This window comes from Gymnoscopelus braueri (assembly GCF_963280865.1).
Source record: "Gymnoscopelus braueri genome assembly, chromosome: 17".
In the NCBI taxonomy this organism is placed as follows: domain Eukaryota; kingdom Metazoa; phylum Chordata; class Actinopteri; order Myctophiformes; family Myctophidae; genus Gymnoscopelus; species Gymnoscopelus braueri.
In genome coordinates this window covers 33,228,119-33,254,660 of record NC_137617.1, presented here as the reverse complement: position 1 = coordinate 33,254,660, position 26,542 = coordinate 33,228,119, and the positions used below count along the sequence as shown (strand labels likewise).

Below are 26,542 nucleotides of genomic sequence, written 5' to 3'. Positions count from 1 at the left end.
GGAACCTCTGTGCTGAAAGTCAGATCATTAGACCACTACATTATCCCTCAGTCACTCTTGGCAGACGTCTCTTAGTACTCTTGAAGTGTTCTGTTGTATGTTAGCCTTTGATTAGTCAAGTTAAGCTGAAATACTCTAGCATTGATAGGAGGACTGGGACTTGAACGTGGAATGTCTGTGCTGAGAGTCTGATCATTAGACCTCTAGACCATCACTTAGACACTTAGGTTTCAGCATATGTCTCTTAGTGTACCCTTGGAGCGTTCTTTTGTATGTTAGCCTCAGGACAAAGAAAACCATGACAAAATTAGGAGCTAGGTTGCTTACTCTGTTGAGAGCGAGACTCTCTATGTTCCCAAGGTCGTAGGTTCAAATCCTGCCATGTAGGGTCAATGCCGTGATGCTTATTTTCGTATTTTTGTATCCATATGGTTTAGTTAAGAGGGCTTCCTTAAAGGTAGGGTAAGTGATTTACTTTGGTTAAAATAAGTGTTGTTACCCATTGCTAGTGTTTGTTCAGTAAAAGAAGTCTCCATGTCTCTCCAGCTCTTTATTAAACAGAAAATGCTTTTTCAGTTTGGGATACCAATTACAGTATATCCAATCAGAAACTCAGTCAGGATATACAGTAGATAGAAGTGATATTGGAGGTGATGACAAAGACATGAGCAGACACAATTGGAACTGGAACACTATTAAAAGGTGAAGCTGATAAATGATTGGCTGAAATGTTGTCACCTACCTGAAAATGTACGTATATTGTTTACTAAAGAGCTGGAGAGACGGGGAGAACCTGTGACTGAACAAACGCTCTGTACAAATGATTACCATCAGTATATAGTACAATATTCAAAACAAAATATAACAAAATGGTTTTGACCAAAAAATATCACTTACCCTACCTTTAAGAAGCTCTTCTAGAAGTGTTCTCACAGTAAGCATTACACAGGTGTCGCATAGGCTTCCTGAAGCAGTTATGCAAACCTCTCTGGCATGCATGGAAAGGCCTTCCCTCTCTATACAATACTTGATTTCTACAGCCAGTTTCATGCAGTCTGGCCTTAGAACAGTGGCTCCCAAACGTTTTCAGCTCGAGACCCGAAAGAGAAATTTGGTGTCTCCCTGGGACCCGAACAAAAACACAAATACTGAAGCCCTATTCTAAAAAAAAGCTTGTAGTCCTATTTTCACTATTTTTGAATATTTTGGAAACATTTCAATGTTTTAGAGGTAATCTTTTGGAAAATTCAAAACAAATTGTAGGAAAGGTTAAAATAACAGGTTATTTACTCCCATTTACCCTTAGAAAACAAAACAAACAAGGTCAGTCACTGCGCTATGGAATACTTGATTTCTGGAGTCAGTTTCTTAAAGTTAAGGGCACGGCCACACCGCACTTTTATTTTACCAATCTGCCAATGCTTTGTCAACGCAAATGCGAGGATTCTTGGAAAAAATGCGCAAGACCATGAATCCACGCATTTGCATTGACAAAAGCATTGGCAGATTCCGCACCAGAGGTAAAATAAAAGTGCGGCGTGGCCGTGCCCTAAGAAGCATAATTTCACACTTTTAGTGCAAAGGCCCCTCTTGTATGTGTGCAAATAAATAACACAGACAAAGTTGCAATAGATGTTTTAAATTAATTTATAAAAAAAAGCATTTACCCACTTAAGCAGAACAAACATCTATCACTTGTTTTCCTTGTGAAACATAGAATACAATCTGAATAGACTTCTTAGCCTGAACAGAATAAAATAACTGAACAAGGAGACTTCCAGCTTCAACACCAAAAGAAAAGAAAAGAAAAAAACAAAAGAAAACAAAACATAATAGCCAACGATGACACGGAGAACGTAAAAGAAAGAACAAAGAAGAAAAATAACAATGAGGGTAAGTGCAGCACTGGTCAGAATCATATAGCATAGGTTCAGTCTAATCTTCTTCAGTTCCATATTCAGTTATCTGCTCAAGTACATAGTCTCTAGATCCGTAACATGCAAGCTCAAAGAAGCATATGGTCAAATACGCATGGGAATATACTTTTTTATCTCTTAGGATATTTGTAAAATATGAAAAAAATCTGTAGATGTACAGTGATAAAGTTTCTTTTGCATTTGACTGAGCAGAAGAAAAAAAAAATATGAAAAGAACAATCCACTCCATATAGTGTTTTCTTTAAGGAAAAGGAGACTACATTCATTTCACTGAACAAAGAGTCCACATACAAATAATAATTAAAAAAAGATCCCAAAATATCAGGTGTTATTTAAATGATTTTTTTAAGACCCCCCACTTATAGCTGATAGTGTCGTCTTAATTATTACTAGATATCTGTGCCTCTGGGGGAGAAAACAAAACGGAAAACAAAAACGGAGAAACACTCAAAAAAGATCCAAAGATACACATGTACAACGGAATACTGCATATCTACTCACAACTGTATTAGGTAGGTCAACATGGAGACTAGCTGCCGAAGATGGGAATGTCCTCACATACACACGCTTCCCTTTGCGGAACGCATCACTGTCATTTTGATTTCCATTCTTCTTTTTCCTTTCTCTTATCAGACACACACCGAGCGCTCGTCCGCAATGCTACCGGGACGATGGCGTTTTGGGTCCTTCCCTTCCTTGGGGAGCACGTCTTGAGTAAAAAAAAAAAAAAAAAAAAAAAACATGGAACCATACCGTCCAAGTCGGCCTCTCTGCTGGGACGGCAGAGAGAATCTTAAGCCTCATTTATACTCTGTCATACGATGTGCCACTTGCCGGAAATAGCCGATCTACAGGCTCACAATGTGCTGCGACGCGTTTTGAGATTATAGATCATCCATTTTCAAGCGACACCATCTTACGATGGGGTATAAATGAAGCCCCATGCTTGGCTACATGGCTAATGTCTGCAGGTCCTTTTTTGTGTTGTTGTTCTGCAACCGTGTGTTAAGTCTTTCTCATTCTCTTTTTAGTTATTTATTTTCTTTTTTATTGAAACCACCTGTGCTTCTCGTTATCGGTAAATATTTCCATCAGTCTCGAAAATCGGCGTGGGGTGGGGTGGGGGGGTCACAAACATCAGCAACTTCGTTCGTTCTTCATTTTTATTTTCCTTTCACTTTTCATTTTGGTCTTAAGTTCTTGCATCATATTTCCATGTCTTTTTTTTATACCCAGGGAGGGGGGGAGGGAGGGGGGGAGGGCTCATCACACATTCTGTAGTCCGTAGGTATATTTTGCACGTCTTCTCCTTTTGGCACCTTGGAGTAGATGAAAGCCAGGTAAGAGTCGGAAGAGGGAGGGAGGTGAGAACTGAAGAGTGAGTTAAGATGGAATAGTAGATTCATTAGGCTCAACGGAGTATAGCAGGGGTCGGTATCGAGGCCAGAGGAGCTAGTTGTTGACAGCCTGTTCCCTGGCCCTCCCATCTCCGTCTCTGTCCGTATCGGGGTTGTTGTTAATTGTGGTTTCATCCGCCTCGATTTTAACCCTCTTGTTGTCGGGCTGGTCTTGCTGTTGGTCTCCATTCTGCCTCTTGGTAGGAAGGGATGCAGAGGCCGATGCGTGGGTCGCCAGGAGATGGAGAGGGTTCGCCACAGCTGGCAGAGAGAAAAGAAAAGTTTATTTTTTAATACTAGAACCGACCACGCAAGCCAGTGTTTAGACATACATTTTTGAAATTTTCTCCATTACCGTTCGGGTATAAGACATGGTGCCAGGTGCTAAAATGCACAAGAAATAGACCGCAATCTGCAACATGGCATGCGTAAGGAATTGCTGTTATGTTCCATGAAGAATTTCCTCCGTGAAATAAGTATCTCTTACTTAATTTTGTTTTCGGTTAACTTTAAACGGAATGTGTTCAGTACTTTACGGCCTACTTATTTATTGATTTTGCAGTGTTATTGTAACTGTGCACACTCGCTGGATACCAGAGCAGAACCTCTGCCCCAAATCTTTCACATGGGCCTGTTATAGTGCCACCAGGAGGCCAATTTTTGCAAAACAATTTTTTTGACAGTACATCAACAGATTTTGTCCAAACAGCACGCAAATCAGTACACAGTAGCTCTATAGTCATTAAACAAAACATGTCTTTAAAAAAATTCTATTCCATCCTGATTGACTAAGATTGGCTTCCGAAGTTTGCAGGAGTGCTCCGTTTTGAACAAAATGCCTCAAATCATGAACACAGCGTGCGATTTCCGTGAAATTTTGCACACACATTCCCACTAGGCCGAGGAAGGAAAGCCTCATGGTGTGCTATAACAGGCCGATTCGTGTTTTTACCAATAACTGCACCGATCTGTGTAAAACCTTCCACGCATACTTCCTAGAGAGACCAAGGAAAAACCTTTGCCCTTCATTTTTCACATCTGCCTTTTAACACATTGAGTGCCAATCGCGTCGATCTACGCAGTGCCAATAGCGTCGATCTACGCGAACCTACTTAATTGCGCAGCGTGCCAGTGGTCTTTTTTTTCTTTTTTTACTCACAGGTTCACATTTCATTGTAGGCCTCGTTCGCCCCGACACATTTCATTGTAGCACCACCGGAAACGGAATTATCCGTATCCGGAGATTTTCGCTCCCAACCGCCTCCACTCTAAAGCGGAAACTACATCTCGGTTGTTGTTTTTCTCATCGCTGATCGCTGTTTAGCATAAACCGCTGTAGCTTCAAGATGGCGGATCGCAGATCGAAACGGTTTTCTCTGGTTGTCTCACACAGATCCCCTGTGTGTTTACAAACAGTTGAACGCGCGATTTTAACGGATTTAGCGATGTCTGTGATGACGTGAAAAAAAAAAAAAAAAAAAACAATAAATCGCTGGCACTGGTGAGTACATTATGATATTAACTCATTGACTGCCAGAGTTAAAACCTCGTTCATAGCAGCCCTTGCCAGCGATTTTCGTGTTTTTTTGTTTCGTTATTTTGTTATTTAATTCACATATAGAAAGTCTAGCTGGACAGTTGAATCGTTTTGATCGTTCCACCACTAGAGAGCAGCACATACCAGCTTGATCGCCTCGCTGACACTCTCGCCCCCCCCCACACCCACTCACACAGTCAAACACATGAACCGGATGTGGAATGTCTCAGATTCTCTGATCGGCGAAAATTACGATGTGATACACGACGGGGATGACTGTTCGTCACCCAGACCATAGATTATAGGAGGGGAGGTCTCCGATCGTTTTTTATAGCGTGTGAAAAACCGTTTGTTTCCCTATTATGGTCGAAAATGACTGGGGGGAAAAAAATTATATTAAAACTATTTATTAGATCGTATTAATGCGATAATGGCGGCCAATGAGTTAAACTCTGGCATGGAATGTGTTAAAGCCCCACCAGGAGGTCGACTTATGTAAAACATTAGTTTTTATATTACTCCTTCATATTTTATCCCAATTTCACGCAAATCAGGCGATCAAGACGGATCCGTTTTATTTTTCATATTCCATCCTGATTGGCTAAGATTGACATCTACAGTTAACAGGAGTGGCCGCAAATCATGAACACAGTGTCCGATTTGCATCCTGATTGGCGAATTCCGAACATTGCTGACCCACAATAACCAACCTGACCTGTCGGAGCCCTGTTAGGACCTGGAACGCATCTGTGTAATTTTTTTGATTTGAGCTAAAAAAAAAACATTATTTTACACTTTGGCTATTAAAAAATTGCAGATATACAAGCTTGTAGCGCGGCACTCGCTATTTTTGAAAAATCTTGAAAATGTGTGCAAATCTTTGAATATATATATTATCTTAAAGCGAACATCGTTTACTTAAATCTGTGCTTCTGGGGGTCCCTGGAACAAAATATTTTGAGATGGGGGGGTCCGCAGCCAAATACAAATCATTTTGAGTGGTCCTTGAGATGAAAAAGTTTGAGAACCACTGATATAGAAACATACGTTTTTTCACAAAAAAATGAGATTTAGAAGACATTTTGCAGAATCGGCTTCAGGTCTTAATGGGTTAATAAATAAAAACATTTAAAATCAATACAGCTTTATCCAAATCCTCCTCCTATCCTGAAATAGCAGCCGTTTGTGTGAAAAGGTGTTACCTGTGGCGGTGCTGATGGGAACAAGGTGGGTCCCATTTTGTGTGATGGCCTTTATTGGAAGCTGATGCTGGCCAAGCGGGGCTTGTTGCACAATGGTAACTGTTGTAAGAGGCGTGGCCTGAGAGGTCTGGATGATGCGACCTCCACCTATAGAGGTTGTGATGGCTGGAACCTGCTCCACTTTTACTACAGAGGGAGAAATAGATTTAGAATGACTTGAATGTGTGGCAACTGGCAAGTCGCCTGAAGTTGATGGCAAGCAGTTTGAAGCTCTATCATTCAGAGGTAATTGCAACGATGTCCGAACTACAATAAAGATGCCAGCGCAACTAGTGTCCAATCCAGTGCGGTCTGCTTCAAATAACTATTGACATTGTCAAACAGTCTGTGTCCTACCGTACACCAGGGTCTATATTTCTCAACTGAAGAGTATGGAGACCACCTCCAAACACTGCAGATGTATTACAGTAGGTATATTGTATTAACATACTGTCCCATAAAGATTGATTTAATGTTTTATTCATTACAACAAGTCCCTCGTTGTAGCTCTAAACCAAGACCTTTCAACACACAATAATAATTATTCACCCGTTTCTTGGCGATACGATCAAAACACTTCGACAAAGCTGTATGACATCCAGAATGTGCAACCACTGGGGCAGGAGACCGCATCACAAAAAAGTGCCATTTCATTAACGTGTTACACACAACCAAGACACCGGCACCATTACAAAACCCAGCCATGGACTTGTGTAGTGTTTGAGTTGGAATGAAAACACACGTAACAGTACAGTTGTAAAGTGACTGGACCACCCTGGACTAAACAGGAAGGGATCAGACCGATATATCTGCCATCATTTGACTTTTTTGACTGAATTAAGCAGAAGGATGTGTCCCAATTTTTTACCACTTTCGACCAGGTGTCCCTATTTTGGGCAACATCTTCAAAGGCTTTCAAATATTTTAAGTTTTCATCTAACAAAATATTATGTTTATTTTAATTAGTTATCTTATAATGTCAAATAGAGTACAGAAGTCCTGACGTCACTCATTCATCCCCTGGTTCGCAGAAGTAATTTCTCTATGGAGAATAACATTGGGTCATCTTAGAATCGTCTCATAAGAATTGTGGTCCAAAAATAAACAAATTGTCTCAGCGATAGTCAGGGAGGTGGCTCTGTATCGTTTATGATAGTCAGTCACTCAGTCACTCATATTTGATACAGTCTGATTCTGGCGAACATTTAACTAATTCTGTGGAAGTAACATTAGCTTTTTCTCACCGTCAGTTGATGCTTCATATCCATACGAGTCAAACCGGCGGGATCATTTGTTTATTTTTGGAACACAGTTGATTATTTGAAGCGATATTAAACAAGTCTATGGGATTTCAGAATGGGGGGGGGGAAAAACACAGCCCAGGTAGGATGCGTGAATTACGTCAGACTTCATTGCTCTATATGAAGGTCAGGCTCTAACTTCTAATCTGTGGCACAACTACGGTAATTAGTGACATCAGCTGATGTAGTGTTTGAGTTGGGATGACAAGTTGACAACACACTATAACAGTCCACCCTGGGACTAAAAAGGAAGGGATCGAACCAAACCTTTGATCTCCTGGTGGTCCCCACCTCCATTCTCCTGAGGTTCCGTTTTGATCGTGGCGGCGGTCTGTCCTCCGGTCATCGCAGCCATGGTGACCGTGGGGATCTGGTGGACGACGTGCACCGTTTGCATGACGGAGTTGGAGTTGGCGGACGTGACCATGGTTGGCGTGGCCATGGTGTAGGTCACAGGCTTCATGGTGGTCTGAGGCATCTGGCGCTGCACGGCGATCAGCACCGGCTGGTTGTTCAGTGGCGAGCCTATTGAATTGAAGGGAGTAAGGAATTCCAGAAGAGGTCTGGCTATGTTGTTGTATTCCAACACAGAAAAGACAGGACACACGTTTAAATGAAAACAGTGGTTTTCAAACTTGTTTGCGCCCAAGGCACACCAATGGGGCAAGTCAAAATATCAAAGACACACCTGTATTCATAGCCAAAATAGATCTTACATGCTCGCAACGCGTAATGAGCTTCTTTTTTCTTCATTTCAAAAAAGTGTGTGTGTATTAAAATAGAATTTACGTACAATGTTCACTTATAATGACATGTCTAAAATAGGGATGCCAGGTTGAAAGGTGGATGAAAGGATATTGTTTGGGATATCCACAAGTTTCCTAGAGCATTATGAGCATCACTTCCTGTCGATTTGATCAGGTATCAAATCGACAGGAAGTGATGCCCATAATGCCTCTGTATTGGGAAATGAGTTTGCACAAAGTACTGATAGTGAAAAAAGTATAGTTGTGTATATATTGTAATAATGTGTGGTTGTCACAAATCCCATGGTACACCTGATCTTGTCTATAACGGCACACTGTTAGTGAACCCCTGCTTTACAACCTTGTTATGCGTTCCCCTGCGAAACTCTGTGGAGTGTGGAAAGAAGTCAATCATGAATGATTGACACGATGGAAAGAACTAGGATAGTGGTGGCCAACCATTTTGTGACCACAAATCAAAACAAGCGTATGTCTGGTATAAAATGGTATGGCATGCAGGGTACTGCTCTTGTCTTTTACCAGAGGCATTCTGTGTGAAGCGGGCCTCTTGGATGACAGCGAGTTTGGGTTGGACTGTAGTAGTGGTTGGGGCAGGGGCAGGGGCTGGCGGTGGGGTGGGCTCTGGCTCCATGGGAACTGGGGAGCCCTCTCTGGACAGGCTGTCTGGGGTCTGGACCCCACTGGAGTGAGCAGACAGTGCCCCTGTGTGGTTGGGAGAGGCAGGAGCACTCCTGGGATGAAAAAGGGGGGGAAAAGAACAGAGCTACGTTTTGATTCCTGACCGGCAATGCTTGTACAAGGAGCAATCATCCAACAACCACAACTCTCAAATTCTTCCCCACACATTTTATTATTTTGCCCCCATTTAACCAGACAAGTTCATTTAGAACCATTTCTCTGAGAATACCTACAGCAGTGGTTCTCAAACTTTTTCATGTCAAGGACCTCCAAAATGATTTGGCCACGGACCCCCCCCCCATCTCAAATATTTTGTTCCAGGGACCCCCAGAGGCAAATATTTGAGTTAAAAATGTTGTTTTAAAAAAAGATATCCAAAAGGTTTGCACAAATTTTCAAAAATAGCAAACATACAAGCTCATAGCGCGGCACTCGGTGCCACGCTATGAGCTTGTATATCTGCTATTTTTGAATAGCCAAAGTATAAAAGGTTAACATTATTGTGACGCTATATTAACACAATTTGCTGGGGACCCCCTGGGGATTGAGAACCAATGAATGACCTAGAGCAACTCAAGGCTTTACCTGGATGACAGGGGTCCTAGTGGAGTCCTGAAGCAGGGTACCCCCCTAGGCCTGCGCTTCCTGAAAGCCTGCTCTATCAACTTGCTCTCGGAGGACGGGTCAATCCTCCAGAACGAGCCTTTACCTGGCTCTTCCTGGGACCGTGCTACTTTGATGAAGTAACGGTTCAAGGACAGGTTGTGGCGAATTGAGTTCTAGAAGAACCAGGGGGGGGAAAAAAAACATAACATGGGTGTTAAAATCATTTTCTTTTTTCTTCAGGCATGGCCGGAGGCCAAGACTTTTAACGGTTTCTCCGTCTGTCTGTATGTGTGCATGTCCCCTCAAAAGAAGACCGATAACAGCTCCTGCCACTGTGTGCACGATGTCAAAAAAACAGAGGCACCTCTGGCCATAAATGCATGCAGCATGAAAAGTCTGCACAACCAGGAAATGCCTGGTGAAATGAAAGTGAAACTCATTAAGATTGTGAAAGTATCCTAAAGGAGATGTAGACGGCCACAGTCACAATAGTTGACATGCACACAAGCAGACAGTTTTTCCTGTATTGTGCGGTTTCACCACTGCATTGTGATTTGAGTGGCTTTGTTCAACAACTGCACTCGTAGTAAAAGATTGGGCAGGGAGGCTACGCCATCCTTAGACTCTTCTATCTTATTCATCCCTTATTTGTTTTATGAGTCTTTCTTCCTTCTTTATTATGATACAACAGCAGATAGACAGGAAACTGAGGGCAGAACGAGAGGGAGAAATGCAACACTGGTCTCCAGACGGAACCGAATGAGGGACGCTGCGTGGTTGGAGCAGAATCCATTCAGCACGCCCCAGGGAAGAATCATTTTCAAAACACAAAACATGTTCACGTAGTGTTATCAAAGGATCTACTTAAATCCATGACAACTGGATGAATGTAGCAGTGCAGCAGAGCCTGGCACATCAGACATTTCAGAAAATATAGGGCCCAATATCAATGCATTTCACTGAAATTGCTCAAACTGTACCAGAACAAATGGAAGAAGCAAGAGTGTGACTGAGCAGAGAGGAGATGAGACACTGACCTGCCAGCCTTTGTCTGCTGTCCGGTAGTAGGGGTAATTCTTGGTGATGTGTGTGTATATTCCATTCAGTGTCAGCTGTTTATCTGGGGCCATGGTGATAGCTTGAACTATTAGCTGTGCATATGAATACGGAGGTTTGGAGTCATCCTGTGGAAAGAAGAACCAAAAAAAATAAGGCGCCATCGTTGAGAAAACTTAAAATGTTTACAGGTTGACTGGCTCACACATTCATTTCACACACACACACACACACACACACACACACACACACACACACACACACACACACACGCACACCAAAGTCTAGGTTTTCACTGGTGTTGGGTAATATTTAGACTTCAATGTGTAACCAGGCACATTCACTGTCCTGTGATATGCTCACATTATGATGAGTGGAATCTTGTCTTCACACATTCTAAACCACTTTTTAAAAAAAAGGAATACATGACGGAAGATTAATTCAGATCACGGCTGTTCCTCTCATACCTTGGGGCTGTCTCCACCTGAGGCCTCTTTGTCATTTTCTGATTGGGAGTTGTCCCCTATAAGGTCAGAGGTCAAAACACGGCCCATCCTGTAGCTGGACAGTCCTGCCCCCCGTGGACTTGAGGGGCAAGAGTTTGCCGCGCTGTGGAATTAAGAAGAGTCCCTTGTGAGTCTTACATTCTATAGTCTATACTTATGTGTGGCACAATGAAGGCGGTGACGCACACAGAGAAAGCTAGCATTTCCATCTGATGTCGAAGAATTCTGTTCAGTCTCACCTAATGGTACCGGTTGGTGAAGGCAAGGGGCTCATGAGGTGGGCTATGTTGTCTGGAATGTTGATGGTCAGCGGTGAAATCTGTGGCTGGACGGGCTTGACCGGTGACTCCGGCACGTTCCTTCGTTCCTTCTTGTCAGTGGACAGGGCTGTGAACGTGATCTTTATACTTGTGCTGGGGAACCGAAAACAGCACCTGGGGGAAAAGACGACAAGAGAAAACACGAGTGTGTTTTAGTGAATCACGCAAAAATGCTTATGCTTAATAAATCTAATTAAGACAACACACACACACACACACACACACACACTAGGGCTGAGTGATATAAACAAAATCAAATATCACTTTTTTACCAAATACCTCGATAAAGATATTATATTGTGCTGATTACATGTTTCAGACTTTAAATTAGCAGATCTACAAGCTCACAAGACTATTTTGATATATTGTCCAGACCTAAAACATACAACTAGTTTACTTCTCTTGTGTGCGAAGGTACATTTCCAAAGAAAAAAGCCAATCCTGCACGTTTCACCGCTGCATTGATTTATAAAAAAGGGTGACATTTTGGTCACAAGGACTTTTCTTGAAAAGGTTCTTGTAACTGAAACATGTGCCCTCTTTTTTTATAAATCAATGTAAAAGATCTGTGAGAAATCAATATACCAACTTAAATTACATTTGTGAAATGATTCTTCATATTTGTTTAAATGCATAAGGCACAAATACTTTTCATAACAGGTTAAGTCAGGGGGAACTACTATGCCTTCTTATAATATATATCATAGAGAAGAATATAAGTAGCTCTTTCACCCTAATGATATCACTGGCAACATGTAAGCCAGTTGAGAGTCAACAGAAGCTAGGTGGGGAGCATTTGGGCAGGATTTAAATATGGATGTCCATCACAGCTGTTATGTAACAGGCCATGTCTTATTTATTATTAATAGGATATATTTGGACCACTTGCTGACCGATGGCATTCATTGCCTAATGTTACAGAAAATTACTTCCACTGCAGGGAGATCATTTCAATAATAATAATAAAAAAAGAAAAAAAAAAGGTTAAAATAAAAGATCTACAGTAAATAAAATAAAACAACAAAAAACATTTGTAACTCAGTGTACAAATGCTGGTCACATTTGTAAACTCTCACATTTAAAATAACCAATGGTGTAAGTACAAAAGAACATTGACTCAAGTTGAGGTACTTGAGTATTTCTATTTTTCCGTTTACAGTACCACTACATGATCTCAGAGGTACTTTTTACTCCACTTCAATCATTTGAAAGATGTAGTTACATTGACTGCTTAGTACATTATCTGATAAATCATGCATTGTTGTTATTATTATAGGTTAAGCTACCCAGTAGCACAAAGACCGCCTTCACCAGCTGCAACCCATTAATAATTACATTATGATTGCAAAATGGGCCATTCCGCATAATTATTAATTGTACTTTTGATACATATTTTGATGACAATACTTTTGTACTTGTACTCAAGTAAAATTGTGAATGCAGGACTTTTACTTGTAACAAGAGTATTTCTTACACTGTAGTCTTTCTACTGTTACATAAAATAGTAAAAATAAAAATGAAGCAAGAGCACTTCTTCCACCACTGAAATGAACCGGGAGCTTCCTGTGCAAAAGGACGCAGCCGGCAGTGTAAACACCAGTGTTGCCATGTCTGCTTATTATAAGCGACTTTGGACTTGTTTTTCTGTAAAGTTGCTAGTAAATATTGGTGGTTGCGGTTTTTTGGGCTCGTTTCTAAAGTGTAGTTGATTATTTGGGCTCGTTTCCTAGTTTTAATTATTGAATGAAGACTTGTCTGAATTATTATCTGAAAATGTTGTATGCCAGAGACCCCCGTACCAGATTTGTGTTGTTAAAATATATTTTAAAAAAAACATATTGCAAATATTTCAGTTTTTCCAAGATGTTTTGAAAATCGCAGACGCGACGCGTTTTGAGCTTGTAGAGCGGCTATTTTCAAATAGCCGAAGGCTTCTTTTGGGCTTGTTTTCCTAGACCTGGTTGCTTATTTCTCTCACAAAAATCTGGCATCACTGCCAACATGAGGCCAGGTTGACATTGAGCCAGAAGCTCAACACACTCCTGTACTAGCCGGCAGTAGCCGCTATAACACACACAGTGCACGGCTTATCATTTACTATACAACATCAAATCCCAATATGTGGTGTGTGTGTGTGTGTAAACAAACACTACTACTACTACTGCAGGTCAGTAGTACTACAGTAGTTACACAAACAAACAGCTTCAATTGTTTGCTGCTCCTCTGTTAGCATCCCATGCTAGCGTGTCTGGGTGTGTTGCTGCCGGCCCGGGACACAACACGTGCAGCAGCAGCACAGCAACAACACACACACAACAATAACACAAGCGAGGGACGTTCAATCCAGACATAGATCCGTGGCCTCAATATAAATTTCCGATCAAAAATAAAACAATTGATCAATATATAAACATATATATATATATGTTTTAATCTTACATCCGTGGCAGCTGGAGAGGTGGAGCCCCTCGCCTCTGGAACACCCCGTCCACGAACACCCCGTTCTTCCCCAGGCACCGGAGGTAGAAGTCCCCGCTGCCGGTGCCGTCCTCGCCCGCCGTGAAGATCTCCAGGTGCCGCCGCGAGATGAAGCTGGAGTGCCCCATGCTGACGTCCACCGAGCCCTGCGACGAGTTGCGGCCGATCGTCACCGACCTCTTCTTCATCAGGTACTCGAATTCTCGGCCCTCGAGCCGGGCTACCGCCAGTGCCGCCGACGACCCCGACATCATCGCGCTTACCACCGCCATCTTCTTAGCTTTTTTTGCTCTCGATTTTAGGGTTGAATTATGGGGAAGATAGGAGCCACACTTTGTGAGCCACGTGCTCGGGATTTAGTGGGGGTTGGGAGTTTTTTTTGTGGGGTCTTTTAAAAAATAGGGGAATCCGAATTTTAATCCGTTGAACAATTTTTGAGAGCAGGAACGTGCCAGACCGGGGAGACACACAGCGGCTCCGACCCACCGCCGCGACAGAGAGAAAGAGGGAGAAAGAGGCATCGGCCAATCAGAGACGGCCAAACGGGCGGATGTACCGCGACGGGCGTCGCGTCCGACCAATGAGAGGCGGCCGTGGGCCAGGCAGCTGTGTCGTGTTTATACCAATGACAACAACAATATAAATAGTCTAGTAGGAAGGGTTGGTTGCACCGCACGGCCCTGACACGCAGATCGACGGCGAGTTGGAAGTCGTGGCTCTTTTGAAAAGCACAAACTGGATTGGAGTTTCAGTTCAGTTCAGGGGCTCTTAAAATGTTTGGTTGCTTGTAGCAATTGTTGACATATTATAGGCCTTACATATAATATGTTCAAGCATGTTTAAATTATGTATACTTTACCTATTTTCCAAAGCATACATTTCCCCCTTTTTTTTTACACTTTTTGGGGGGGGGGAAATCCATTTCAACGTTGAGGTGCCCAGACTTCTCAGGTGTCCACTCTTCATGACCTGAGATCAGCTAGTAGTGGTTCAAGAGCTTCACACATCATCACTGGAAACATCAAATAGATCAGACAGGTTTTTTTTTTGATTGATTGAATACTTTATTTAGAAGTTTGCAGAGAAAAAGCACATGGAAGTACAGTTCACAATTCAAAACTAAATAGGATTGAAAAAGCTCAGAAAAGCCGGATTGGCTTCTTTCAAATGGGGTCCTCACGTACTCAATTCAATTGAGGTCTCTATAGATCACAATGCTATGTGAACACTGTACAGTGATTGCCCCTTTCGGAACCCTGTAAGTATACCTTTTTTTTATTTGAGATGATGGTATCCTGGATACTGTCATCCCAAATACTAAAAAGGTAAACAGGGTTCCGAAAGGGGCTATGCACAGTGACTGCATAGAAAGAGATGCATATAATGTGCTGACCTATGTCATATAGTTTTATCAGATGTTCTCCAAAGATACCATTACATACCAATACCACATAAAATATTCCTCTGGTGTAGTACTATTCATTCTTTCTATCTATCTATCTAATTTCCCCTGAAAAATAGATCATATAGATATAAATCAATAGATATGAATCAATCAATCAATAAATAGACCAGTGAAATGATGCCAAGTTGTATGAATGTGTACTAAAGCCTCTGTGACTACCTGATGGACAAAGAGGCAAGAGCAGAAAAATAAACAAATGAAAGAATGATGGGAATCCAAATCCACCAAAATCCTTGCCAGGATTTGCATGCAGCGGGTTAGTTTACAATCCTCTGTTCAGTGGAATGCTATGGAGGTCGTTTATTATAGTGTGTGTGTATGTGTGTGCAGGCCATTGACAATATCATTGAGGGTTGCACGCGTTGTTTTGTGCATCGATTCGACGAGGTGGTTTAAAAGACATAAACAACTACACTGATTATAGATGTTGCGGCTGAAAGAGAAGGCAATGAATGCATGAAAGAAAACCATGCGCCATCCACCACGCGTGTTCTGTTCTCTTTCGATGACATCATCACCACTCCACATACACACAAGACACTGGCAGCGTTGCCATATTTTGTGAGAGAAATAAGCAACCAAGGTCTATGAAAACAAGCCCAAAAGAAGCAACTAGGCCGCATGAGCACTTTAACCAATTATACATCGGCTATTTGAAAATACTAAAAACTCTTGAATTAAAATGTGGAATATTTGGAATATTTTTGAAACATTCTAACAAGTTAGCCTACAACACAAATGCTCCCTGTGGCGCAAAACACTTTCATGAAAATATTTGAGAACCACTGGTTTAAATGACAATTAAAACATTTGGAAGAAAGCCTAAATAAGCAGGTACACTTTAGAAACAAGTTAACAACTCAAACGAGCCCAAAAAAACGCAACCCGCAACTAACCAATATTTACAAGCTGCTTTACAGAAAAACAACCCCAAAGTTCCTTATAATAAGCCGACATGGCAACACCGGAATCGACCCTGCGCTAAAAGCTGCGCCAGAGCCTTGGGCTGCGCATACTGGGTGGGTGGGCTGCGCAAAGTGCGCATACATAAGTGGTTCTCAAACTTTTTCATGCCCATATTAATATATTTTTGGCCTCGGACCCCCACCCGGAAATAGTTTGTGCCAGGGACCCTCTATGCAGGGACCCCCATACAAGATTTGTGTTGTTACAACACAAGATTTTATGAAAATAGCTGATCTTCAAGCTCACAGCTTGTAGATATGGCTAGTTATATCAGGTTTAAAGTGGGTTAAACTGATTTTGATGTTATATCAATTAATTAATTAATTTCCCCTGGAACCCCCTCAAGGACCCTCAAGGACCCCACTTTGAGAACCACTGGCATACAGGATGATGATGATTATACTACACTTTGCTAAAACAAACAGTTGACAACACAACATTTTGTGCATGTTTTAAAAAGCAGTTACATTTATTGATAGTTGAAGTCGAGTTAAGATGCTTTGTCACTGTTTTCTCCCAATTGTTTTGGCCAACAGAACTGTATATTATTTCATTGGTAAATAACTTGATATAATACATACATCATCATTCTGTGAGCTTTCTGTGTGGGCATCTCAGTGAACAGATCCTTCAAGGAACTGATGTAGGCTATGCCAGTGGTGGTGTAAACTAACTAAGTAGCCTACAAGTACTGTACTTAAGTAACATTTTGGGGTATTTTTTTTACTTTACTGGAGTATTTCCAATTTTCAGTACTTTTACTTCTACTCCACTATCTCAAAGGCAAATATTGTAGGCCTACTTTTACTAACTAGAATTATTTGAAAACTTTTACTACTAGTTACTTTGTAGATTTTGATTATTATTACAAAACATACAGTAACCACTTCAGCCCTATATACATTTCGGCCATTTGAAAATAGCAGGTCTACAAGCTCAAAATGCCTTGAGCTTGTGGATCTGCTATTTTCGAAAGAGTTTCATCATACATTAATAACATTATACGTTTGAAAACTTGTGAACAGGACATTCTGCATAATGTGCACTTTCTACTTTTGGTACTTGAAGTACATTTTGATACCAATACTTTTGTACTTTTAGGGCATGGTCACACCGCACTTTTATTTTACCTCTGGGGCGGAATCTGCCAATGCTTTGTCAATGCAAATGCATGGATTCATGGTCAAAACATCGCAAGACCATGAATCCACACATTTGCATTGACAAAGCATTGGCAGATTCTGCCCCAGAAGGCAAATAAAAGTGTGGTGTGACCGTGCCCTTACTGAAGTAAATTTTGAATGTCTGACTTTTACTTGTAACAGAGTATTTCTACATTGCAGTATTGATACTTTTACTTAAGTAAAGAAATTGAGTACTTTTTCCACCACTGTATGAGGCACAGGATTAAATGTTTAAAGGAAGACAGATGTAAAGACTGAAACAACTTTTAAATGTGAAATTGCTGCTTAAAATGTCGTAATTACTACTATTTCATTGATTTACAAATCAATGAAATAGTAGTCAAATCAAAGTAGCAGTCAACATTCTAAACTCTAGATTAGTGCTGTGCTGCCATCTGCTGTCCCTATGTATTTATGCAGTGTGCTAATGTTCCTCCTTGTGAGGACCAGTTATTTACAAGAATCACTCACAAATATTACTCTTGGGTTGCTGTTGTGCTTTGCGGAAGACTGCACGACTAGAAGTAAATTCTCAGATAAATAATCTGCAGCCTTAATAGACCTAATAGAAAAAACAAAGACAAAACCGCTTGCAAATGTGTTTGTTTATGTTTGGGCCTCTGAAATGTAATTGGCTGGTGGGTTATGCCCAGTTTTATTGCTGATGGTCTTGAGTCCTTTGAGAAGAAGTTGCTTTATTTTTTTTTAACTTACCGTGACTTGAGAACAGAGTCTTTTATGCAGCACTTAGGCAAATTGGTTCCAGGGCCATGGATAAAAAATTGCTTATTTTATTGTCTTAGCCCTGCAATGCTCAAAGCGTCAACCAGGGTCGGGTAAAGTTTAGACAGGTGAACTGTGAAACACCATCACGTCAAGGGACACAAGAGGCCACCGGAGTGTGAACTGTTGGCAGCAAGACAACTACCAAGCACCGAGCTGACTATAGTCATGGTAGAACTTAATCCCTGGCCTCTTTGTCACCACGGCACTGTGTTAAACAGTGTCGGGTTCAGCTGACCCACGGCATGTGTGCCTGGGTGTTTGTCTACGCCGGGTATATGTGTGCATTCTCGCTGCGAGGTACTTGGCAACGGGCTCTGGAAAGACACATTAGGTGCGAACTGGAAACTTAATCCTTGGAGAAGGTTTTCAGGATTTTGACACCTAAGAATCGTATGTCAACAGAACAGCATAGCTTAACTGCCATCTCCATGCATTGCTTGGGAGGCAGGGCTACAGCAATGAATTAGTAATGCGTGCCTGACACATTTCCAAATACTTCCCTTGTGCAAGGCTACAAGACTGTGTAAAAGCCTACCCTTTGAAAACTCTACAGCCTTTGCAAAGTGAGATTGACAGATAGGTAAACCAAAGGATGGACTGTCTACTAGTCTAAACCTCAATATAATTATATGGTGTGACTGTGAAACCATTTATAATAATGATGACGATTTAATAATCATAATAATGATGATTTAACCCTTAACCTTAAGTCAGGCTAATAATTTAAAAAAATCTTTCCTGAGGCAGCACATATTAGGCATTTGCTAGAAATCCTATTTTACAATACAACAATGCACACTGAAATCAGAACATTGCAAAGAAGCTTAGACAAACAATTTACATCTTTTGTTTGTTTTACCTAATTGCTGTATAAGCCTGGTTTATGCCACACCATAACGTGTTGCTCAATAGAAATAACATATTTATTGAAAATATGCTATTTCTGTTATTTTCGCCTAAGCATAAATCAGACCATTTGTCAGTAAAGACAGATGATATTCTTCTATTGTTCAGTAGACGCAGGGTGTGTCCATGGTTGCCACAGAAAAACCTTGTGTCACACACGTGACAGGATTTGAAATGGGTTGCAATGTCAATATAGTTTAATCTTTAATAGCAGGTAAATGTTTGATTACATCAAACTCATGTGTCATGTTATAGTCAGGAAAACAGCTGCTTTTCCCTCCTGGAAACAACCCATTGTTGTAAAGCAAGAGCACACTGCCCAGGTAGATAATGGACCCAGTTTGACTGGTTTCTACTGAATGACTTGAACAACCAATACTCAGATTTCACAATAGGAAAATCACCAAAGAAGCTCTTCAAAAGCCTTAACAGAAATTAAATAAACATGAAAATTCTTTCCTCTGTGCCATGGTCATTGTTAAGTAGATACAAATAAAATCTTTTGATTTATGTATGTGTTTTTAAAAGAGACAACACAGTAAGATAATGTTGCTGATTAATTCACATTTAATATTCCTATTATTCGTTTTACAAAGACTTGATTTAAGAAGAGTCAGCTAAGTGCAACAAGATCAATACAAAATGCAAAAATAGAAGCATGCCAACTTCATGAACAAGGCAAGTCTGAAGAACCATCTCAGGTTCAAGTGTCGTCCTCCAGGGTGCCACGTTGTGCAATAAACAACCTAGAAGAAAAAAAGAGCTGGTTGAGTGATTTCATTGTACGCAATTCATATCGATAAAAATCATTAACCTGATAGTAGCTTTATTATAGAATGATCATTTTCACCTGTTTTTGGCAAGTTTGGTGTCAAGTTGGACCAATTTCAGGTAATACTGTATGCCCAGAAAGTACCTGTAAATTAAGCCATTTTGATCTGTGATTGTCTCTTGAGCCCTACATGGCCTTCCAGCTGTGAATCTCATTTCAAGGCAGTAGCAGCTCCTCAGATGCACCCTCCAGGTTTCCCAGATACCAGAAGATCCAAAATCCCAGACTGATGAAAATAAGCAGAGGTCCCGTGAAGATGAAGAAATCCCAGAAGCTGAAGGGGGCAAAGATGCCGAGGAAGAACAGAATGAGACCTGCCGCATCAAAAATAATCGCAACGAGGAAGAAAGTTAAGCAGCGGCCAACATAGGGTGAATAATCCATTACTCAGCAGAAGCAACTTGTTAGTTTTCTCTTCCTTCGTGCGATTATTCACTGCCTTCACAGACAATCTATCTGTCCGACATATTCAAAATGTTTACAATGAAATAAATCTCCCTGGCATCTGTTCCCTTTGCCTCTCTGTGCCGTTTGTCAGGCGGATGAGAAGGATTGATTTTTTTTTAAAGACGCCAGGTCACATTCCTCTCGGAAGGATCCACTATCTGATGCATATTTCTCATAGCAGAAGTTTTACAAAGGAGAAATGTGTTTCCCCAATGATGACAACAGATTTTGTCTTCCGCCTTCTACCTCTGGCCATGTTTGTTTGACATATCTCCATTTCATAAACCTAATGCATTTCTGAACCCATAGATCCAAGCTTTATCTTAGGTCCACAGATGGACCCGAAAGGAAAAAAATATTAGTCTAATGTTTTGACACGAAACATCTACAGTATGCATACTTTGAGATAAACACATGGCAGAACAACACGCCGGGTGATTTAGGCCAGTGGTTCCTAAACAGTGTTCAGAGGCACACTGGTGTGCCATGAGACAAGTCCAGGGGTGTATCCTGGGAGTTTGAGACAACCACACATTATTGCAATATATATAAAGTTATGATTTGTTGAATTACTATTTCAGTAAATTTGTGCACACTAATCTCCAAATACAGAGTCAAATCCTATACCCTAAATACATTAAACTATTTATTTGGCATTAGTAAATAAAAATGTTTACGGAGTGATAACACGTTATAGAGGCTATTTTGCACTGATATGAATACAGGTGTGCCTTGAGATTTTGACTTGCCCTTTTGTGTGACCTGGGCACAAAACGTTTTTAAACCAAACCAGACACTGTGGCACCGGCTAGAGCAGACTTACATTGTGTAAAACAGCTTCCATGTCAGGTGGCATGGTCTTTTTTCAAACTGATCTAGAAGCTCACAACACAATGCGATGTGAGCTTGTAGATCTGCTATTTTGGCTATTTGTTTTAGTTTCTTGGGGGGGCATTTATACCAATAATGGCTATGACAAAATAGGGACACCAGTCAAAGAGGACGGGGTGGCAGACAACAGAAACCAGACAAGGAAATGGAAGAATTACTGTAGATTGACCCCACCTGTTCCTTACACAACTCACTGTGTGGGTGTTAACATGTTATCTAGCATCAACCAACATCAGGCAGCCAAGTGCTGCTATACACTGTGCATGCTAATAAACCCTGCCTTTGGTAAGTCTCCACTCCTCTCCACTCCATGGTTGCACACAAACAGATATGACCACATCGTTTTCTATGAAAACACAGATATGACCACATCGTTTTCTATGAAAATTTTATTCAAAAGGAAAATACTGTCACAAAAATGCAGCACATAAAAATAGAATTTTACTATATACAAACATACATGGGGAACTGAAGACCTTTCCATCTACTGTGCACAGCCCTTTTGTTTATTGCATGTGAAGGGCTTTTCCCTGAAAAAGAAATCGTCTTCTCTATTAAAAGTCTTTCATTTATAAAAGGTTAAAATCATCTGGTGGGAATTGGGGAAAGCAGCACGGTAGAGGGAGTCCATCCTTCAAACCAGAAAGCCAGACTTCACCTGCAAAGTAAAGGAGGAATTAGGGAGAATAAATAAATCAGTATCACTGAAGAGAGTACATTTCTATGTATTCAGCAGTGAGGTCTGAATATCTAAATGCCAATCAGTTTGCATATCCATTTCCTTTTGAAGTAGGTAGCTTGCTGGCACCAGACAACCAAATTTGGTCAAGAGGGAAATAGATAGACGTATTGCACTACAGAATTATGACCTGGTCTGAATGAACTCTTAAATCACAGCTTGAGAAAAACAGTGTATCAAATAATGAAATAACATCATGGTTAAATTGCATCCATTTCAATCTGATTCTTCAATTTTATATTTTAAAGGGCAAGACCACTTTGGTATAGGATTGGGTTGTGTAGTTACCTTGCCATGATGTAACTCCAAAGGTGGGCAAGAAATCAAAAATAATTGCTCGATTGATTAGAAATTGATAATTCAAAATATGCTCCTCATTGACTTACATTGTACGGTAAAACAGCTCTCAAAGTCACTCTTTTAGCACATAAACGAACATAAACAAAGTTGATTCAGACAATATAGAACATGACCAAACCCAGTACTGTTTTTTTTTTAAATAAAAATGTCAACTTCCAGTTGATTTTGCCATTTTTAATAAGTAGAAAACCTGGACTGGATCCGCGGATCCGGATCCAGATCTTCAAATAGTAAAATCAACAGGAAGTTGACATTTGTATTAAAAAAACTAACAGTACTGGGTTTGGTGATGCTCTATATTGTCTGAATCAGCTATGTTTGGGTTCATTTATGTGCTAAAAGAGTGACTTTGAGAGCTGTTTTACCGTACAATGTAAGTCAATGAGGAGCATATTTTGAATTATCAATTTCTAATCAATGGAGCAATTATTTTTTATTTCTTGCCCACCTTTGGAGTTACATCATGGCAAGGTAACTACACAACCCAAACCTCTACCAAAGTGGTCTTACCCTTTAAGTGTCAGCATTTGATACCAGCAAACTGCCTGTTTGAATTTGAATTTGAGGCCCACAACTTCTGCATTACGATTGGATTATGTGACAACATTAGAGCCTCTGAAAACAAGGCAAATATCAGTGCAGTTGGTGCAACAACAGCAGCAAGTGTGTAATGTAATAACAGCAAATAAAACCTTTAACCTAATCTGGCTGTGTTACTCAACTGCTAACGCAATCAGTTAATTATGTTTGTCAAAATACATAAGTGTTGTGTTCACTGTGCCAATATGTATTCACTATTAGTCACTATTACGTCTAAATAAATGTCTGAATTGTCATAATGGAGCATAACAGGTGGCCTCTACACTTCCAATATTGTCCTTTGGTGGAGACTTGTTAGAGGAATGTCCAATGATCAAACAGTTAATGCCTTCTAAGTGCAGGGCTGTAAATGCTCCTTTGTGTAGAAGCCATATCATATTTTAAAGTAACCACAATGTATGCCTATACTGCTATGTGTCTGTTCATTTGACCATTTCAAACAAGTTCCCCCGTTCGAGATCATTACCCATGTTAAATAATGAATCAACCTAAGTGTCATTAAAATAGAGTATCAGGAACAAATTAAGGGGAGCATAAGAAGACAAATATAATCATCATATTCGGGGCCTCTGTGAGGTGACCCATAGACTACAACATTCTGCTCCATTGAATCAATAAGTGCTCTGGGAGTTCCATTAAAATGTAATCGAGTCTTTCAGCCCAACGGGTCTTCTGGCTTGCCACCCAGTTATAAGCAATCCTTAACTGACGGTTAAAATAATGCAGAGCTGTGAAGGTGAATAGAAATGGCCTGGCCCATTAATTAAAAGCTGCCAAGGGCCACTGAAGATCTTTTCACAGCAGTCAGAGAAAAAAAAAGAAATTAATTATTATTACAGATATTCATGAGCAAGTGAACAATCAGGTCCTGAGGTATCATACATTCCACAGGCTTGGCTGTGTATTTCATTTGATCAAGTGAGACCATTATATGACATTTCATAATTAAGATTAGGATGAGACGAGCAAAGGGACTGCTCCCATACCAACCACTCTCAGACAACAAAGTGATGAAAGAGAAGAGTTCTAGTTTTAAATCCTGGAGCAACTAAATGGTAACCAAAACAACACTATATTATATTAGCCTTCATAGAAACATTAGAAATATGCAAGCCTATATCCTACTCCACTGCATGGTGAGATTTTGTGGATGCAGATGCACTGAATATTTATGACATTCCATTATTGTTGTTTTGTGGGACCATTGGCTGCTGGCAGGTCATACATATTTCATTGCCTTGCATTATACTTTCAGGAAACGCAACAGGTTATGATGTCAGGGGCATTAAAAGTAGGTTAGGGGGATGTGTGGGAAAGTCTGTACACACAACAACTAGTTCTTCTATAACAATACAAAGCACAGAAAATAGAGCAGATATCCAGGTGGCTGAGGAGTGAGGACAGGACAGGTGATGTTTTTGTTTGTTTTGTTTTTGACAGTGGTGGAAAGTAACCAAGTACATTTACTCAAGTACTGTACTTAATCACTATTTTGAGGTGCTTTTAGTTTACTGGAGTACTTCCAATTTTCTATACTTTTACTCCACTACATTTCAGAGACAAATATTGTACTTTTTACTCCACTACAATTATTTGAAAAATGTAGTTACTAGTTACTTTGTAGATTTGGATTATTATTACAAAACATACATGAACCACTTCCTATTTAAACTTTGGCTATTTGAAAATAGCCGATCTACAAGCTTGCAACGTGTTGTGAGCTTGTAGATCTGCTATTTTCAAAAGAGTTTTATACATATAGCCTAACTTGTGAAAGGGGACATACTGCATAATGAGTACTTTGACTTTTTTTAAGCATATGTCTATGCCTATACCTTTGTACTTTTACTCAAGTAAAGTTTGATTACAGGACTTTTACTTGTAACAAGAGTGTTTCTACATTGCAGTATTGATACTTTTACTTAAGTACAACATTTCTTTGTACTTTTTCCACCACCAGTTGATTTTAAGGTGAAATACCCACCATCTCTTGTTTTAGAGCAGCCTTTCTGCCTTGCCATCCACAGTCTGCTGCAGAGACACGTCGGAGGAGTTCTTCAGATTCAAAATGCCCAACTCCATAGTTTTCTCAGAGGGTAAACCACTGTCAGTGCTCCTATCATACGCTCTATTGTCATAACCCGACATGGTGTTATCTTCCCAGGTAATCCGAGACGGTGCATGGGCAGGGATTGTCCCATTTATGATCCCTTTCTCATGATCTGTGCTGCTGCACTTCTTCTTCATCTCGCCGGCTTCCAGGCTTTTCACCCCACTCTGGGAGGAGAGCCTCTCCGACACTTTCCTCGCCCAGTGCGTGAAGTTAACGTCCAGGGCTTCCAGCGCCCAGTCCTGGTCCGAGCAGCTGTAGTGCACCTTCACGTTGCCCGTGTACCACATGATCCACCACACCAGGCTGAGGAAAATAATGAGCGAGCCCGTGTAGATGAGGAAATCTCCGTAGAAGCGTCCGTCCACGTTCAGATTGGCGAAAATGCCCACCAGAAGGATCGCCAGTCCCCCCACGTCAAACGCCATGGCCATGAAGAATAACGGCGCACACTTACCCACGCAGTTCTGAGCCATACCTATGGAGCGGTGATTATGCGCTCAAATAACGGCACGCAACAGTTTAACTCGTTTTTCAGGGAGCACATTTCCTACACACCTTACACCTGAGAAGCACACACCTGTGTGCATGGCCCCGCCCCCCTCTGACGTGGGTGTGAACGGGGGGGGGGCGTGTTTGTGTGTGGGGGGGGGGGGGGGGCGGGGGGTAGGGCTTACATGACGATTAATTGACTGTCACACAAATAATTGCTATTCTGTTTGGCTTTTATAGGCTTTGAAGTTACATAGGGCAGATATGGCAAATAACCTAAATTATACAAAGAAATGACATATTTTATAACTTTAATAGTGGAAATAGACGATCTACAAGCTTGTAGATCTGCTATTTCCACTATTATTGAAAATATTTGAACATTACTCAACATGGAAATGATTATGACGATTATGATAAAATTATGAAAATAGCCGATCGACAAGCTCACAACGCGTTGCAAAGCGATGCATTGTGAGCTTGTCGATCGGCTATTTTCAGCAAAAGCTTCCCCCACAATATGGATGCTGGGGTTTAAGTGGTTAAAGATAGAAAGTGGATCTTGCTATTGTGTCCCCCCCCACTACACTACACTATATAAATTCACAATTTTCCATAACTGACCCTATGCCAGCCTCTTGTGTGGCATCAGTAGTGGCATCAGAAGAAGTTGCTGAGATCAGTTACCCAAGATGCATGATGCTGCTTATTTCAACAAGCTAAACGGTACATTGAAAACTGCATGTTTTAATTGATTTCATGACTTATTAAGCCCATAATTAACTTGAATATGTAGAAGATGGCATGGATTGCCTCCAGTGAACTAGCTCCGTCATGGCTCAGAGTGATTTCTCTGGCAAATTTTGCACGCATCTGCTGTAGAAAATTAGAAGAAAATAGAAACCGGGATGTGCAGTCCAACGCACCCAGAGAGAGGAAA

The 26,542-nt window shown here is 40.8% G+C and overlaps 2 protein-coding genes and 1 long non-coding RNA gene across 4 annotated transcripts; all 3 read right to left on the bottom strand.

Annotated features, from left to right (window-relative positions):
- Nucleotides 1-1,631: 1,631 nt before the first annotated feature.
- On the bottom strand, nucleotides 1,632-14,509 carry foxk2a (forkhead box K2a). Of its 2 annotated transcripts, none has more exons than XM_080455953.1 (9): nucleotides 13,786-14,509; nucleotides 11,266-11,460; nucleotides 10,988-11,129; nucleotides 10,502-10,648; nucleotides 9,444-9,637; nucleotides 8,700-8,911; nucleotides 7,681-7,938; nucleotides 6,074-6,259; nucleotides 1,632-3,595 (listed from the first exon to the last, which is right to left on the bottom strand). In XM_080455953.1, the coding sequence occupies exons 1-9, from the start codon at nucleotides 14,094-14,096 to the stop codon at nucleotides 3,390-3,392; spliced, it is 1,851 nt and encodes a 616-aa protein (XP_080312079.1). In that variant the 5' UTR covers nucleotides 14,097-14,509; the 3' UTR covers nucleotides 1,632-3,389. The 2 variants fall into 2 exon arrangements, with proteins under 2 accessions (XP_080312079.1, XP_080312078.1); XM_080455952.1 differs by having other exon boundaries at nucleotides 7,681-7,980; nucleotides 13,786-14,507.
- Nucleotides 14,510-19,675: 5,166 nt separating this feature from the next.
- LOC308104707 lies at nucleotides 19,676-20,129 on the bottom strand. The gene is made up of 2 exons (XR_013934842.1): nucleotides 19,982-20,129; nucleotides 19,676-19,877 (listed from the first exon to the last, which is right to left on the bottom strand). It is a non-coding gene; the product is annotated as an uncharacterized lncRNA (long non-coding RNA).
- A 1,560-nt stretch (nucleotides 20,130-21,689) lies between these two features.
- On the bottom strand, nucleotides 21,690-25,670 carry LOC308104169 (uncharacterized protein). Its single transcript, XM_080454499.1, has 2 exons — nucleotides 24,985-25,670; nucleotides 21,690-21,959 (listed from the first exon to the last, which is right to left on the bottom strand). The coding sequence occupies exon 1, from the start codon at nucleotides 25,584-25,586 to the stop codon at nucleotides 24,996-24,998; it is 591 nt and encodes a 196-aa protein (XP_080310625.1). The 5' UTR covers nucleotides 25,587-25,670; the 3' UTR covers nucleotides 21,690-21,959; nucleotides 24,985-24,995.
- Nucleotides 25,671-26,542: the final 872 nt, after the last annotated feature.

Excerpts from the sequence above, each read along its gene's own strand:
- foxk2a (XM_080455952.1), bottom strand. The coding sequence starts at position 14,096 with ATGGCGGTGGTAAGCGCGATGATGTCGGGGTCGTCGGCGGCACTGGCG. Across the intron at positions 10,649-10,987 it reads CAGGTGGAGACAGCCCCAAG|GATGACTCCAAACCTCCGTA; the intron begins GTATGAGAGGAA and ends TTCTTTCCACAG. Across the intron at positions 7,981-8,699 it reads CTTCACACAGAATGCCTCTG|CCAGACCTCTTCTGGAATTC; the intron begins GTAAAAGACAAG and ends ACAACAACATAG.
- LOC308104169 (XM_080454499.1), bottom strand. The coding sequence starts at position 25,586 with ATGGCTCAGAACTGCGTGGGTAAGTGTGCGCCGTTATTCTTCATGGCC.